The 18000-nt window shown below is 38.6% G+C and overlaps 1 protein-coding gene across 1 annotated transcript in view; it reads right to left on the reverse strand.

The window, feature by feature from the left end:
* Positions 1–774: 774 nt before the first annotated feature.
* Positions 775–18000, reverse strand: part of LOC129240526 (glucose transporter type 1) — an 83486-nt gene continuing 66260 nt past the window's right edge. The window contains exons 9-12 of the mRNA XM_054876385.1: positions 15589–15681; positions 11712–11815; positions 6941–7127; positions 775–3973 (exon numbers count right to left, since the gene is read on the reverse strand). Of these exons, the coding sequence (XP_054732360.1) occupies positions 1231–3973; positions 6941–7127; positions 11712–11815; positions 15589–15681 (3127 nt within the window). The 3' untranslated portion in view covers positions 775–1230. The remainder of the gene's footprint in view (positions 3974–6940; positions 7128–11711; positions 11816–15588; positions 15682–18000) is intronic.

Here is an 18000-nt window from a genome sequence, read left to right on the forward strand (position 1 = left end):
TTCGATTGTTCTTTTTTTTTTGGTTTTGTTCCTTTTTTAAATTAGTTTTCAAAACAGTCGTAGGTTCTGCTTTTTGTGATTAGATGCCTGTGAGTGTATGTTGCTGTGTGCTATCACTAAGAGTACATGTGCGCGTGTGTCTGTGTGTGTGTGTAAGCATGAATTTTATTCATTTGTTCTCAGTGGTAGCGCGTGACAAGGCACGCCCCCAACCCACACAGCACTTCTAATGTCACCTCTGAATTCGTGTGCATTCTGAATTTGACATTAAGTTGTGGTGTAGCCGCACTTCTGCACTTCTGCATTTCTCATTGAAATTTCCCCACACTTTGCTTTTGCTTGCATTCGCACTTTTGTTTCTAAATATATGTATGTATGTATTTTTTTATTTTGGCAGTGAACAAAGTAAATAATTTACGCCCGCTTATGCTTCAATATTTAGTACATTTCAATATAACGATTTAACATTCTCCTAATACGACCATTGTTTTTTCACCAGAAGATTCGGCATGCGACATACTTTAACTCATCTTCTGTTCTCATTACTCGCTAGTATAGCTTTTGGCTCTTTATTGCTTTTCAAGATTGAATGTGTTTTCTATGTTTTGTCTTTTCTTATTACATACATACATACGCATGTATGCATGTGTGTATTAACGTTCCATTAAACGCGCAACGCTCGCTCGTCTCGACTCAACTATCGAGCACCTTTAGGTTTGATTGTGCACCTCAAATACATTGCTTCAATTTGAGGTTATGTTACTAAATACTACTTATACGTAATTATGTGAATACATGCGATGGATGAATGAATAGCTTGTCTCTTACTAATACACTCGTGCATATGTATTTCTTCTGTTGTAGTTGTGTTTAGGATTTGGCCGCTGGACGCGCTTGTAGTCGTTGTCTACTCTCTCGCACTTTTCACTAAATATCCTATATACACACACAAGTACACCATCCAATGCCAAACACTGTGAAAAGCTTCGTCATTCTTGCGCTGTTTTTCGCTGCTTCAATTGCCAGCTTCGTCCAAACTAAAGGCGCGTCGGTTGAGTGCCACCACCACGTATCTTCTGCCGAAGTATGGAGAATCTACACAAAAGAGACGTATACACATAAAAAATTGCGTTTGCTGTTCACTTCTATCAAACGATCCGATCGATGCCCGTTCGTTCGTGATTATCATCACTTCGGTGACACCGATGGCCGAATCGTTCGATCACTTGTTCACTTTTTGCGTAGGAAATCGGTGTATTTGCGTGCACGCTTGCGCACCTTTTTTAGTGCATTACTGATTTTAAAGCTTTCGGTGAAATGATGGTGATGATATTGAGCGTGATGGTGATAATGGCGGCGTGCACGGTTGGGTGAGTGCTGTCGATCGTCTTCATGCGGCTGATAGTGGAAGTGTGGGTGGTGTGTGTTTACATATGACGCCGCTGCAGGATTTATGGAGGCCGACAGACATACTGAGGACGCTGGCGAAGCAGGCGATAATGGTGAAAGTGGTGTGGGCGAAAATTGACAGCTTCCACGGCAGGAGATCAAGTTATGATCGGATGCAGCATCAAACGACTCGAATGAGACACCTGTGAGCACGGGTGATTGTAGTAAAGAGGAGTGCTGCTCTTCGCTTGTGGCAGTGACAGTTGGCGAGCCGCATGAAGTGCCAATGCAACCTCCGACTGCTCCGTCCTCCACTTCTGCAGCACTGCCAGCAGTGCGTGTGAAGTCTTTGGGTAGTTCGCCAATGCCCAATGGCTTGTCGAAAAGTGAGTTCGCTGACATGTTTGTGTAGTCGTAGCTTGGGTAGGTGTATGGTAAGTAGCCGCTATGATGAGCTTCAGTTGAGACCGCGACTCCATCACCGCCACGTGTCGTATTGATAAATTTTACTTCATTGGCGTTGCGTTCAGTGTAGTTTCCGAAAACGATATTAATGTTGTTGGTGCTGGACGAGAGGTTGATGTTGGTGGGCGAAAGCGGTGTGCTGCTGTATGAGGAGGCTGCACATTCGGGCCGTTCTGCATCTTGACTCGCAACACTGGCGCCACCAGCAGCGGAGTTCTGATTTAGGTTTGTCTCCTTGCTGGAATTACGTCGGAAACACACTTCGAACCCGCGAACACTGTCACCACCTTCTGATGAGGCGGCACCGGTATTGTTATTGGCGAAGTTGTTTTTATATTGAAACTCCAAGGCATTGCTCGGCTGGAATGGATAATTTTTCGAGTTGTTTAGCACGTCACTGGATTGCTGGTTGCCTTTGGAGAGGTATTGGTGTATGTCCTCACTGGTGATTTGCAGATCCTGATCGAGGTAGGTATTACATTGGATGTAGTTGTTGCAACAATTGTTAAAGGAGTCAGCCTCCTGATGGAAAAGCACCGTCGTTGAAGACTCCTCAAAATCACAGTTAAAAGGGCTCTCGCGACATTTTCGTGCCGCTGCTGCTGACGTGCTTGGGCGATCGTCATGTGAGTACTTTCGACTAGTGTGTTGCATAGTGTAAGAACGATGATCGCTACGATGTTCGCATTTGGGTTGTTTTGGCTCACGCGTTTGCTCATCAGCGGAAGCCCATGGATCTTTGCTATCCCCTTCGCCAGATCGATCGAGCTCAGTGGGCGATTTACCATCTGCTAAGAAGCTCCAGCGAATCGGTGAAGGAGAACACGCATATCCCGGCAGATCGTTACTCAATGCGTCCTTTGAAGTCTGCCTTTCAATGGTCACTTTCGAGGGCGAAACCACCATTTTTCCACCACTGCCACGTTTTTCCAAATCAGCGGCATCGATACCCATTTGCTTGGCACGATCAAAAACAGAAGTGAGCGAGCCGGGGTGGCTGCTGATACGACCAGTACTTAAGCCGCGCAATGATATTGAGGTATAGCTAGGCTGTCGCTGGTGTAATCGGCGCTTACGCAACGCTACCGATGCTGACTTAATGGAATTGTTACGACTAAGCGATGAACGTGAACCATACAAACTAGTTGAGTCTGTTTGATAGCAATAATCCGAAGAAGTGCAACACGACGATGGACGGCGTGTTGAGCCATAAAGATCCTCCGCGAAATATTGTGCCAATTCGGTACGAGATGAGTTGCAACAAGTCTTGCGCACCAGAATATCCTGCACTTCCCGATCCACGCAGGCTGGATCATGGCAGGTATTGAGGGACGTGCTCGAAATATCGGTAGCCGACCGATGCCGCTTTGTGCAGCTACTGCTATGAGTGTGGCCGTGATGTCGCGAAGAGGAGCGTTGCTCTCCCTGTTGGCTGTGACCGTGTGCGCCGTGTAAGCTTGAGTTTGCGCTACCGCCTGCATCTACTGCGTTCCTATTTTCACCCGCGTTGTATTGCTGATAACTGTGGCGTGATCGTCGACGCCGATGATTGTGATGATGATGTTGATGTGAGGATGAGGATTGTGTGTTGGCCGAGGGACGTGGTGGATGCGTGAGTGAGGAGCGCGTAAGTGAATCGGATTCATGCATATGATGATGCGATTGATGCGGTGACGAGTGCTGGCTATGCGAGTGATGGCTGTGCGGCGACGTATGGCGGCTATGGTGTGGACTATGACTGTGGCTGTGCTTGCGTTGCTGCTGGTGGCGATGTGGCGTCGGTGTAGAGGAGGACTGTTGAAGCGGTTCCGCGTAAGCAATGTGGCTGTGACAGTGAGTCGGCTGGTGCATATGTGATTGATCGCCATGCTGTTGTTGTTGCTGTTGCAATTGCTGCAGGTGCGCTTGCGTGTCGTCACATACAATATCCTTATCATAGCTACAATGTACGTGATGATGCTGCTGTGTCTGTTGCTGTTGCTGCTGTTGGCGTGAATGTTTCGACTGTTGTTGTGGCTGTTGTTGCTGTTGCTGATGCTGATGGTGTTGTAAGTGTTGGTATTGGTGTTGTTCAGCATTCGTTGAATGTACACTGGCAGTTTCAGGAGGTGAGGCGTTCCTCAGTCAAGGCCCGCTGCTCGGGCAAACAGGTATTTGCTGACGATGGTGATGGGGCGCAGAGGCACCGCTCCGGCCCTGGAGTGTATTTCGGCCGCCTTCTAAACAGCGTTCTGATGCAGCTACACGATGCATGCGTTTAGTACACAAAATACAAAAAACTCAATCAAAATATGATAAATCCAAAGCACAAAAATAGTGGAGGTGAAAGAGTGTTTGTGTAGCAGAGAGAAAAACTTCCTTCGAATTTCATTACTCATTTGAAGGAAATTTGACTCCGTAACTTTCAAAAAAGCGTTAACTGAGTTATGTCCTCCTTTGTAAAGCACTTGCAAATAGCATTGTTTCTAGTCTAAAACAAAAAAGAAGAAATATCATGCAAGATTCTAATTTCATGCTAGCAACATTGCATGCGTTTTATAGACTCAAATACGTCTGATATGTAGGTGAAGTTCGGGGAGGTGATTTGGTGATGTCGTGACTACGTAAACGAACTAACTGTTCCGCTAAATCTAACGAACTCTTGAAGGCGAATGTGGGCCGAGCAATGGTAAGTGTACATGAGATCCACGGAGTTGAAAAGGAAAAAGTTTGATAATCAAATAATTAAAATTTTAGTTAGTTTTTTCGCAACCTTTACTTAAATATATAAAAACTGATTTCGAAAAACCATAAAATATTTATGAGCTCCCTTTGTTTCATGTTTATTTTTAAAATAAAAGGCTTTGACTGCTTGAAGAAATTCGGGCCTTAATTTTGCGGTGAATATTTCAAAATGTTGACTCGATAAGCTGAAGCTTTCTTAGAATATCTGGCTCAGAAACCAAACGAGTGCGCAAATAAATTTTCTTTTTTAGGGTCCAAAATCTAGGAGCATCATTGCTTAGAGCAACAAGCGCCTAAGGTACATATCCTGCACTTTATTACGCCGTATTTGGCGCCGCGTTTTCTGACTGACCTTATCCCGATGTCGGATAACTAAGTGGAATTACTGATGCCAGAAGTATTCAGCACGGAATAATAAATTTCAAAAAAATATATTGCGCTGTAGTTCGCAGTGGTAGCTATTCCAACCCACTTAGGTAACTTTTTAAGTCTGCTCTAAAACTTAACCCTTTCGCCACAAGATATCATCCCATATCTCAGTCTTTACCGAATTAGTTTCTCAATATGCTTCACCTGTTTTATTTAAGCAAAGATTAGCTCGAAAAATGGTGAACAGATTTTTAAAAGCGTGCTCTTTAACATACCGTTATTCAGCTCTGAGCGAATTTGACAGAATTAGCTGATGGGCTGACGTCACTTGGGATGTGTTTAAAAAAAACTGAGATTGCATTGGTAATATACGAAAAAAATCAACCAATGATACTTCGTTGCCGTCTGTGTGAATGCATATGAAATGATAGTGCAGAATTCGGCTGCCGAATCTTCCAAGTGAAGTGGCAGCCGAAGTTTCCTTTACAACTTTCTTTTTCACCATAGCTAAAGAGCATGCCTTTTACATCTATCATCCTTGAGCTCGAAATATATTACGTGCAATGAAGTGGCTTTCGTACCGCCATCTGAGTGGCTTCGTACCGCCATCTGAACATGAGGACGTAAATGCAGACCCATGTGATATATACTTAAGTACTCGTGAAGATGATAAAATGCGCCATATTCTGAATTAAACGAAAAATAAGAGGAGGGAGGCGTCAAGCGAGAAGGATGAGTTTGAAGTACATATATGCCATTGCTATCTGGACCAACGTCACGGAATATGTTTTAGAAGTGAAACTTCAAATTTGAAAATTTCAAGGCCATGCAACGTTTTCGGCATTTTCGTTCCGCGAGAGAGAAAAAAGATTCAACGTAGAGGAAACTGAGAGAGAGAGAGCTATACCTTATATATTTGTTAGATACACTTTAGTCTACTTTTTCTGAGTGGTTGCTTGTGGTTACTAATTTCTTGTGAGTAATAACACTGCCCACTTTTTGGCGCTTGTTTGTTGGTGCACACTTGTAGGAAATATATTTTTGGTGCCTACTTTTTGGCGTTATATTTACTTGGTGCCTACTGTTTGGGGCGTTTTTTGGTCCCAATTTTTTTGGTGCCTACTTTTTGGCGCTTATTTCCGTTTCCTGGCTAGTGCTTTTGCGTACTATAAAGTGCAATCCATTCCGGCGGCGGATTTATTGGTATTGCCTTGTGGTAATTTGTGCCGTTGCTGTGGTCCTGGAATCGCGGAGTAGTGCGCGTTGTTGCCGCGGTTTGTGTCCGGCGTTTACCTACACCGGTCGACCCTTCTCCGTTTTTTATAAATTTTGACTATTTGTATTCTCTGCAAATGTTGAAAATTTATTTGGATATATAATCTTTCTCTCTCTCTCTCTCTCACACATTCTCTCTCGGGTCTCTCCCTCTTTCTTTGTCTGTCTTGAAAGTTTCATTTCTTTCCACAGACGCACTGTTTTGAGTTCAAATTTCAATTGCCTGAAGAAAGAGAGTTACTGAGTTGAAGTGACCTGCCCTCGTTGAGCTAACGAGCTAAGATTTTTTCGAACTGCAATCCCCGATTATAAAAAAGAAGAAACTATGCAAGTAAAGTTTTTAAAATTGTTTTCAAATAAATGCTAATCAATTTTATCTTCAATTGCCCAGGATGATACTTTTTTTATTTATTTTTGCTATCTCGAAAAAAAATTCAAAGAAATACTCTGGGGGCGAAACTTAACAAGCTATGGAATGTAACAACCTGTACAATAATAGAAATATGAGTTAGATTTTTTGGACACTTTTCCAATTGTATTGGCGGGGTACTGTATGTATGTATATGTGTATATATGTGTGTGTGTAGGCATAAGTGCTTATTTGTGTGCATGAGTTCTTTGCTGCTGGTGTTACATTTCTTATTCTTGACTTTGCAGTGAGTTTTTGTTTTTGTGGTGTACGTGAAGGTACTGCAACTGCAACTAAACGCTACCTGACATCCTGCCATGCGCCGAATGCCGCCGAAAACTATCGCGATCGTACGCGTACTCGTAGTGACACTTACGCACCGGCATTGGCGTGTGAATGTTCGTGCCGTAGTTGGTGTAACACGTCGAACTGCCAGCCAGACTCGTCGTCGGACCCAGGAGATTTGTGCTATCACTTAGCGGATATGGACCCATACCTTCAACCGTTAATGAAAACGAGGTGGTTCCAAACACTTTTAGTTATAATTTTTCATAAAAATGAATTGCAAATTTTGGAGTTCGGTTTGGAGTGGCAAAAGTTTTGGTTTTGTGTAATTTCCATTTTTATTTCAAATTTTCCGCATTTGTTTGTGCGTACGTATGTAGCCCATACAGGATTCATTGAGATCCGAGATATATTTTTTTTTGTTTGATGCGGTTAAATTATTTTTGATTGGTGTATTAATGAGGTTTTTGATTTTTGTGTTGATTTGATTGGAAATGAGTTAGGCCAGATTTAAGACAACAATCAACGTTGTTTACCCGCAGACATTTTTGGAGTTTGAGAATTTTTGCAGTTTTTGAATATAAAAAACCAGCCGTTTTATGTTTTCATGCATTTAAATATTTTACCGCAAATCAAAAATGCCAAATCGTTAGAAAAATGGATTAAAATTATTTATTTTATATTAATTTATATTTTCAAATTTAATGAAAAGAAAATATATAAATATACAAATACTAATTTTTTTAAGACTACCACTGCACAATACGTTCTACTGAAGTTTTTCAAAAAAGGAAAGCCAGTGAGAAAATTATATTGGTAAAATCAATTAATTTTTATATTTTTATTTGCAGATATGAAATATTAATATTAATATTAAAAATAATTACATTACAAAACTGAGGAAGGCAAAACAGCAGTCAAGGCTATCGGCTATCGCGAAATTGATACGAATCAAACTTTAAGGGCTGTATTTTTGGTAGCAAGTGCTACTGATTGTTAACTTTTTATATTTAGGAAGGTGCTCCAATAATTTAGCTTTAAATAGAATAACCAAAATTTCTCTGCATGATCAAAGCCACACTCTAAAAGTGTCTTGGACGGTGGTAAAATCTCAGAAAAAACGCATCTAAAATGGGAGGTGTGAGAGTTGTTATATTCTATTCAGAACTCGTGATCTTCAACAGTCGTACCACAATGAAACTGAAGTGGGTGCTGGCCACTTAATTAACCACCCACAACTCTAAAGTGAATATCTCCCTCGTCAGCCAGGCAGCGGCCGAGTTAATAATGGCAGAGGTGACTAATTCTCTTTTTGTGTGGTAGTGCAGAACCGAAATAACAGATCACTAACTAAGTAACTAGTGGGTTTTTGGACAAAAGAAAGTTGTATAGTATTAGCAAATGGCGTCGTACGTCAATCATATTAGACACCTGTGAACTAGACAGCTGCAGTATACAAACAGACAAGCAATAGAGAGACGTAAAAGTCATCATTTTTTTCGGGTCAGTGAGAATTTTATAAAAATATCGAGCTAAAATTTATATTAAAATTTTCTCTTTCGTGACTATAAAATTCTTCTAGAAAAATTAAAAAAAAAAAATTTAACTCAAAGTTAAGAACTATGGATGTAACGAAGTATTTTTCCAATCTCGTTAACTTCATTATATCGAGACGAAGCGAATGGGTATGGTGGTGAACGAGGACAAAACGAAGTACCTTCTGTCTTCAAACAAACAGTCGACGCACTCGCGTATCTGCACCCACGTCACTGTAGACAGTTATAATTTCGAGGTTGTAAAATACTTCGTTTATTTAGGAACCAGCATTAACATCGATAACAATTTAAGCCTGGAAATCCAACGTAGAATCTCTCTTGCCAACAAGTGCTACTTTGGACTAAGTACGCAACTGAGCAGTAAAGTCCTCTCTCGACGAACAAAACTAACACTCTACAAGACTCTCATCATGCCCGTCCTAACGTATGGCGCAGAAGCTTGGACGATGACAACATTCGATGAAGCGACGCTTGGAGTGTTTGAGAGAAAGATTCTGCGTATGATTTTTGGACCTTTGCACGTTGGCAACGACGAATAACGCAGACGATGGAACAATGAGCTGTATGAGCTTTACGACAACATAAACATAGCTTAGCGAATACAGATCCAGCGGCTACGTTGGCTGGGTCATGTCGTCCGAATGGATACAAACGCTCCGGCTTTGAAAGTATTCGATGCGGTACCAGCTGGTGGTAGCAGAGGAAGAGGAAGGACTTGGCTTCACTTGGTGTGTCCAATTGGCGCCAGTTAGCACGACAAAGAAACGACTGCCGCGTAAGCGGTTATCGCGTCAATCAGGAAGAAGAAATATAATTCGCGCACCCAAAACTTTTGTATTGGCGTGATTGGCGTCTTGTATCGTACATTTTTACAATTGAAAGAAAAATTCGGAATATATTGGGTTGGGGAAAGAGTAATGTCGTATTTTGTCAATTGAGCGCGACATTTAAACATATTTTGCGTTGTACTTATTGCATCGAGTCACACTAAACGGCGGTTTTGAAGACGACAATCTGTACTACAAGTGTCTCTTTGACGGTGTTGTGATCGTACGTTTCAGTCGTAAGTTATAGCGCGTCAAAGATGGAGTCCACCAAGCAAGAAATTCGTCATATTTTACGTTTTTACTACTTTATAGGTAAAAATGCAACGAAGGCGGCGGCAAAAATTTGTGAAATATATGGGCCTGATACTGTAACGATTCGCACAACACAGCGTTGGTTCGATCGATTTCGTTCTGGTGTAGTAGATGTCGAAGATGCACCCCGTACTGGTAGGCCAATCGTCGTAGAGACTGATAAAATCGTTGAGATTATCCAGAGAGACCGGCATGTGAGCATTCGCTCGATTAGTCAGGAACGAGGTGTAGACCACAAAACCGTTTGGAACCATTTGCAGAAGATTGGATTCCAAAAAATGCTGGATGTTTGGATGCCACACGTGTGGACGCAAAAAAATCTCTTGGACCGAATCAACGTTTGCGATTCTCTGCTAAAACGTAACGAACTTGATCCATTTTTGAAGCGGATGGTAACTGGCGATGAAAAGTGGATCACGTACGACAACGCCAAGCGAAAAAGATCGTAGTCGATAAGCGGCGAACCGGCGCAAGCCATCCCCAAGCCCGGATTGACCGCCAGGAAGGTTTTGCTATGTATTTGGTGGGATTGGAAGGGAATTATCCACTATGAGCTGCTCAACTATGGCCAGACCCTTAATTCGATCCTCTACTGTGAGGAATTTGACTGTTTGAAGCAGGCGATTGACCAGAAGCGACCAGAATTGGTGAATAGGAATGGTGTTGTGTTCCACCAGGTCAACGCTCGTCCTCACACATCTTTGATGACCCGCCAGAAGCTACGGGAGCTCGGATGGGATGTCCTATCGCACCCACCATATAGTCCGGACCTGACACCAAGTGACTATCATCTCTTCCGGTCCATGCAAAACGATCTTGGTGATACCAAGTTGGCCTCAAAAAAGGCTTACGAAAACTGGTTGTCTGAGTTTTTTGCAAATAAGGAGAGGGGTTTTATACAAGGGGGATAATGAAGTTGGCTTCTAAATGGCAACAAGTTTGCGAACAAAACGGGGCATATTTGACTTGAATTGGATAATTCTAAGTACGTTAAATAAAGCGTCAAATTTCAATTACAAGTACGATATTTTTTTCCCCCAACCCAATATTTTCATAGCTTCTAGTTGACTTCATGATTCAAAAATGTAATATGTATTTGAATATGGCAAACATCTATGTTTCCTTTTTCCTTTTACGAATCAGCTGACTGCTGTGGCAGTGTTTAAAGCACTCCTAAGACAATACCAGTTTTCAAAGCCAAGCAAAGCAAGCGCAGCATGCACAGCCAGCGTGCATTGGGCCAGCACCTTTACGTCGGTGAGTACGGACCCTATAAGGCTGAATATTACGAATCTGCTGTCAATTCGGACAATGGACCAGAAATAGAGCTGGTAGCATTCTTTCGTTGCTGTTTTACTTTCTCAATCCCGCGTTGTTTTTCTTTTCTTCCTTTTCTCACTGAATTTCTATTTTAAACCTGAAACTTCTTTTAATTACTTCTACAAAAATAAAATAAAAATAAGACCATTTACGTAAATAAAAATAAAAGCAAACTACAGAAATACGAATTTGTACAAATGAATGCAAAATATAAGAAATTCTCGTGGCAAATATCGATAGACGATAACTAAAGTTTGCTAGCATTACATAAAAGGATTGAAAAGCAGTCAAATAGATATCCTTATTTCTGATTAATGCATATAAATATGTATGTATGCTGATGTAAAATATAAAGCGATCGGTTGATAACTAATTTTAGTTGTGTGAGTTAATGAGTGTGGCGGCTAATTGTTAGTAATGAATTTGTCTAGGCTTCATACTTTTAATAAATAACTTTTTACAAATACAATTTAATTACTCGATCAAGTTGTTAGTATCTGATTGCACACGTGACACGTTTACAGTTAAACAAATACATTCGGCACAACATCACATTGGTACTCAATTCATTATAACGAATATATATAGTTTTTTACGTATGTGTGTGGGTAGGCAAGTATACAAGTATAGGTAGATATATAGTAGTTGGGAGTGTGTTTGGTTAGGAGCTTTGATTCTTTATTTGGTTGTTAGTTGGTTAATGTGTACACAAACACAAAACAACAAACAATACGGAAAAAAACAAATGGAGATTTAGAAAATTGATTTTTTGATTCTTACGTGAGTCATGTTGGGTCTTTTCCTCAGATACCATCAATGCGGCATGTTCGATGCCAGAATTCATACTTTGTGGCTCCAAGCTATTTGTGCAGTTTAGCATACTCCTGAAATTCGCACACTCTACGATTATGTTTTAAGTGTATAGGAATTTTTTTTGTTTTTAATTTTGTAATTTTGTTATTGTAATTGCTTTGCTTTTGATTTGGATTTGTATCTACTACTTTCTGTTGTGTTTGTTGTAAAAAGGCTATAAATGAATTGGTGTGATTATTTGACTGTGTTTATACTCTCTTCTCGTAAGTGTTGTTTGTGTACCTCTGACATTGAGCTACATTTGAGTTGCATGTATGTGAAACGAAGAGCGTCAAACGAAAATTTTAGTGTAATTTGTGTGTGACACATTTTACTATGTACACATGTGTGTGTGTGTGTATGCGCTGTGTTGCCTAGTGAAATGTTTTCTCGGTCATCTCGCAGTTATTTCTAAGAGGTCTCTTTTCATTTTCATAAACCGTTATCCATATACGCTATGTGATTGGGCAAAGGCCGACGGTTTCGTATTGAATTGGTGTTTAATGCAAATGAAAATGGTGAAATTAAACGAAGTGAGCTGCAGGCATTGGGAGACGAAATTATCTTTTGTGTAATAAAAATTTAAAATAAAATATTGAACAAAATACGAAGAAAAAGCGGCAGGGTAATCACCTACCTTGACAGAAAACAAAATAGATTAACAAAACCAACGCAAGACTGAGTCTTGTTGAGACCCTATGCTCCTGAGAGGAGTGAACAAGGAAAACCAAACAAAAACAAAAAAATAAATAAATAAAGAAAAATAATGTTCGCTTTTTTCTTTTATACTCAGCGTTAATTAATTAATTTTGCTGATTTTTAATAAATTTAACTTAACCCTTAGTGCATATTGTTGCAAAACGGCAACATATCCTTGAAATGAATAAATTACAAATAAATAAATCGCAAACTGCAGAATTTATTTTGCAACTTGGTGTCACTTTTTCCTTTATCCCTTTGATTCTCTGAAATTTGCAGTTTGCCACATCATATTTTGGCTTTTAGCTTTCCAGGTTGGTCAGCGCGCAATAAGTTTGTTGTTTCGATTCAAATAAAATGCGCTTATTTTCTAAAGGAAGTTATACAAAAAAATGTTATTTGCTACATATAAAAGGTGGTCCATATAGTGTTTTCTTTTTTGACAAATGTTATTTTCACATTGACAGCCTGATAGAAAGTCCCCGCATAACGAAGTGATTCATTTTACGCTTGAACAGCGTAGCGCAATATTGCAAACTTATGTTGTTCTGTCTGGAGTCCCCCAGATAATAGTTTGAGTCCTTTGGTTTTTGGTTTGTTTATGAATGACGTAAAAAACTGTTTTTCATATGCCAAAATTTTTACTTTATGTTGAAAATCTTAAAGTTTATTCCCTACTATTTTTTGGATATTTCGAAATGCTACCATAAACTATTTTCGCCATGCGTTTTTCCCCTTTATCTTCTTATTTTATCCCTTTTGATAGTCGTATTAATTGTATACTTTCAGAATTTTATGATATATTAGCGTTCGCAAGGCGGAACAGTACAAAATTTACAAGCCTTAAACCTTTAAATTACTCTGCACATCAATTGTTTGTTCTAAAGTGGAATATGCATCCTTCCTATGACTCGAATTGATCGCATCCAAAAAAATTTTCATTATCATTGCTCTACGTTTCTTTCCGTTTAATCATCTTATGACTTCATACTATTATATTTTAGCCTACTTATCAGTTTGTAATCTCTGCAGTATCGGTGATCTATTTTGTTTTTATCTTTTGTGCTTGATATTATTCAAGGTTTTGTGGATTGCCACTACCTTCTTGAGCGAATATATCTTCTATACCCCATCAAGAGCGCTTCGTATTTTAAATTTTTTCCATATCGGCTCGGTACGTAAAGAATGCACTCGTCATGAGAGCTTGCATCGAATTCAATACTACTTAGAAATCTACTGGATTGAGTCTCCTTCTTCTAAACACTCGTTCATTAAACTTCTTACGCCTATAAATAATTTGATTTAGTATGTTTTATTTTATTTCCTTCCTGCGGACTAAGATTATTATTAAGTTTTTTGTTTGTCAGTAAGACAATTTGCTTTTGTTGACTAATTTTCACTACAATAAATGATTAAATAAATAAATATTTCCAGCTACGACTCTTTTTCTGTTTTTTACCAGACAATAGTACCTCTCAATATACTATTCTCTTCCAATCCCATCCAGATATAAAGCTATATTTTTTTGGCGTCAATTCCAACTGGTTTTCGTACCATTTATGAAGCCTCAATTCGCATAAACCGTAGTTCCCAATAGCTCTTTAGTGCGTTTCAGGAAAAAGAAATCCATTATTTTCTCGCTAGATGGCTGTAGTGATCGATGTCTCGCAAAGCATCGATCAAGCAATTTGAAGTTTATGCTCGTTGACAAGGTGATATTTCACACTAAAAAAGTGTTTACTGTTTTTTGTTTGCTCCATTCAGTTGTGAGCTACAGGGTGTTAACAAAGAAAGTTAACAAAGAGAAAATTCGGTGCATTTTACAATTTGTCTTTGATAAAGTCGAAAATGCCAGCCAGGCCGCTGAAGTTGTGAATGGTGTTTATGGTGCCGATACTGGAACAGGTAATTACGTGCAATTTTGATTTCGTCGATTCCGTTCAGCCATTTTTGATGTTAAATAGGCAGGCCCGTCGTCGAAAATGTCAATAAAATCACAGAAATAATCGAAGTTGACCGGCATGCTAGTAGCCGTAGCATTGCCCAAGAACTAAAGATCGATTATAAAAAAATTGTAAACTATTAGCGCAAAGCTGGTTTCAAATAAAAGCTCGATGTTTGGGTGTCACACCAATTATCACCAAAAAACATGAATTTCCATCTGCGAAGCCTTAGTCAAACGGTATGAAATTGATCCATTTCTTAAGCCAAAGGTGACTAGGGATGAGAAATGGGTCATATACTGCAATATTGTGCGAAAACCATCGGGGTCAAAGCGTTGCTTCCGCAAACACTGAATTCTGATCTCCACTACGTGTAAAGCTAACCATGGACCTAGCATGGTCACACACGTCTGTAGTGACTCGCCGAAAAACTACGGAAGCTTGGTTGGGAAATTTTAATGCATCCACTAAATGGTCCGGTCCTGGCACTAAGCCATTACCAGCTTTTTCTATCTAGCTTTTTCTAGCGCTGCATTCCGTGTGGAAATTCGTTCTATTAATATAAATTTTGCACTATTACATCATGTGACAACCACAAATCCAGTTTTTGTTTGTATCCAACTTTTCTTTAAAGAGCCGCAAAATAAAATCTAAAATTTGAAGTAGATTCGAGCCTTTCCAAGTGCTTTTATGATAAACAATAAGTATTTTAGGAAAAAACACTAATTTTTATAAAAAAAACTCACATACAAAAAAATCAAAAACTTCACTTTTAAAACGCAACAACAACGTCAGTTGCGATGTAGTTACGCATAGTTTCATGTACGAGATGTTCAAGTGCAGAACCGTCTACTGGCAATTTGTTATCGAAACCTTTGGACCACCAAATATCCCAATTTAAATAAAAACAAAACTGGTTATGCGTAAAATACCTTTACTTGTTATTATCAACGAGACTTACAGCAAACTAAAAGCATATTTCGAACAAAATCAAATCATCAAATAATACATTTTTATGTACAAAAGGAAACGGAAACACTATGTAGATATTGAGTTATAAGAAACTAATTACAAAAACAAAAAATTATATATTTCAGTCGTATTGACTGTTTGTGAAATAAATTGAGTGATTTGATATTTATTTGGGTAGCATTTAAAAACGTCATTTCTCTTTCGAGCGCTCGTCTCCCGAATTGCGATGCTGTATTTCAATGTCGGCTGTGGAATCGCTTTGTCTGTATGAGGAATCGTGGTCGCTAAGGGAAAGTACGTGAATGTAAAACAAATTAGTGTACCAACTCAAAAGAGAGGAAATCAAAATCTAACAAATAAATAAATAAATAAATAATGAAACGTAAGTGAATAGAAATTATTCATAATACTTATGGCGTATGAGCGAGACTTTCAGTATGATTGTATGGGTGTTTCATGTATAGATATAGAGAAATTCGATGTGTAGCGTATATTTGCATACGATTGAGGGGAAAAATGGAAGATGAGAATGCGCGAAAAAACAACATTTGGATAGGTACAATTTTGCTACTTTACTTCTTGTCAATTGTCTTACAATGAGATTTTAAGTTCAATGATTGAGAATTTGGAAATTAGACGGAAAAATGTAAATATGTATGTACATAAGTATATTAACCATCGAGTTGAGTTTTTTTTTTTCTTTGAAAGCCTTAAGTTGAGAGTAGTGACATGAAAAGCAGGCATTTTAAGCATTCAAAATCGTCCAAAACTTTAAAAAGAGATAACAAATGTAGATTTAATATCGTGAACAAGAAAAAACGAGATCTAAATATCACTGAACTCACTAAAGCGTTTTTTTAATGTTTGTTATTTTAAAATTTTTTTTCTTCTTTTTTTTATTTTTTTTATATTTTTTTTAATTTTTTTTTTTTGTAGTAGAATATTGAAAAAAACACAAACTACAATAAACAGTGAAGTAACTACTGTAAGGGCATAGCCAAGTTAAGAATTCGAAGAATTAAAGAGTAAACAAAAACAAAAACAAATCATATGCTAACCAACTTTCAGTTTATTTTGCATTCACATTCGCATTCGCTTTGTTTTTGTTTTTTTTTTCTTACTATTTTCTTCTTTCAGTTAAATTTTTCAAAGCGCTTTTTCATTAACATTTAAAAGTTTTGTTTTTTGTTCGGAGTATAAAATTCATGAAATTGAAAACGAAAGTTTGTATTTTTTCATTTTGTTGTTGTTTATCATGCAACTTACCCATACAGTCTACTATCTCGGAATGTCCTTCTGTGTGTAACGTACGTTATTTTTCATTTTTGTTGTAAACGAAAATAATATTGTTTTTTTTTTGTGGGGGTTTTCGATTTGTTAATAAAATTTAGAAGAAAAAAATTAATAAAAATCTCAACATTTGTTTGTATGGCAACATGACAAGCTCAATGCAATACGAAATTATTTGAGTTCGAAAGAATAGTTTACAAATCTAAACTGAAGATTAAAGGAAAGCAATAGCAAATAAATAAGTAACTTAAAAGAATTTCAAAAATCGTGCAGATGTTGGCTAAACAAAATAAAATATAATTTGAGTAATAAATAATTGGCGTATTCGATGTGTTGTGAAGGAGAAGTCAAATAATTTGTGTTCGCAAAAGGAGTAAACTTTAAATTATTTTATTTGCAAGAGTATTAGGGACACTACTTGAGTTAGTGTGTGGAAGCGTTAAGGTTTGGCACTGAAAATTATGGACTATACGATTCACTTGAGTGTTGAAGTAACTGGCTGAAGCTGCTGCTTCATTCAGCATCTGGCTACTTAGGTGAAGTATACACCTTTTATGCATCCACAATAATTTTAGTTACTTTATACTGAACTTCGTAACCGAATACACAAAAACCTGTCAAGAAAACCAAACGTTTATCTAAATTTGAGATTTTTTAAAACCCCTCATAAGGTAAGCATTGGTGGCGAAAATCATTCACGTTCTGTTCATTTTAGTTTATCCTTCTTCCATTGTTTAGCATAGACACTTTGAGCAGCGCTGTTAAGTTTGTTAGACTCTCCTACACCTAATCCCATCTAACCAAACCTTTCAGGGTAGAGTTCAAACTATGTACGAATATGGAATATCTCTGCTAGTAAAATACAGTACGATTAACTTTTTGTCGATTTTTAGTTATTATCGATAAGTTTTGATGGTTAGAAATCAAGATGGAAGATTTCTACCACGAGTTCGCTTAACCGTTAATTGAACACAAAGAGGATTTGATGTGAGCTCGAAGAGCTTGAGATGCTAGGTTACAGGAACATGAACCGAAAATTCTATCGTGTTCCAGTAAAGACGAAAACAAAGATCTGGCGATGGATGACCAAGGCATGTTCAGGAATCGCTTCTCCCAGTTGCTTAATGATGTACGGAGCATCGTGCATGAGGAAGTAGACTCCGATGGCCCAGTCACTGTTGACGGAATCGTCATACTACCATACGACCTTGACGGAGTGCGAATAACCACTAAGCGACTCAAGTACAACAAAGCTGCAGCCGACGAACGTCCTGCCGAGCTATTCAAAACTGGAGGCGAAGAATATGCTCCTT

The sequence above is a fragment of the Anastrepha obliqua genome, chromosome 3, assembly GCF_027943255.1.
Source record: "Anastrepha obliqua isolate idAnaObli1 chromosome 3, idAnaObli1_1.0, whole genome shotgun sequence".
NCBI classification, from domain to species: domain Eukaryota; kingdom Metazoa; phylum Arthropoda; class Insecta; order Diptera; family Tephritidae; genus Anastrepha; species Anastrepha obliqua.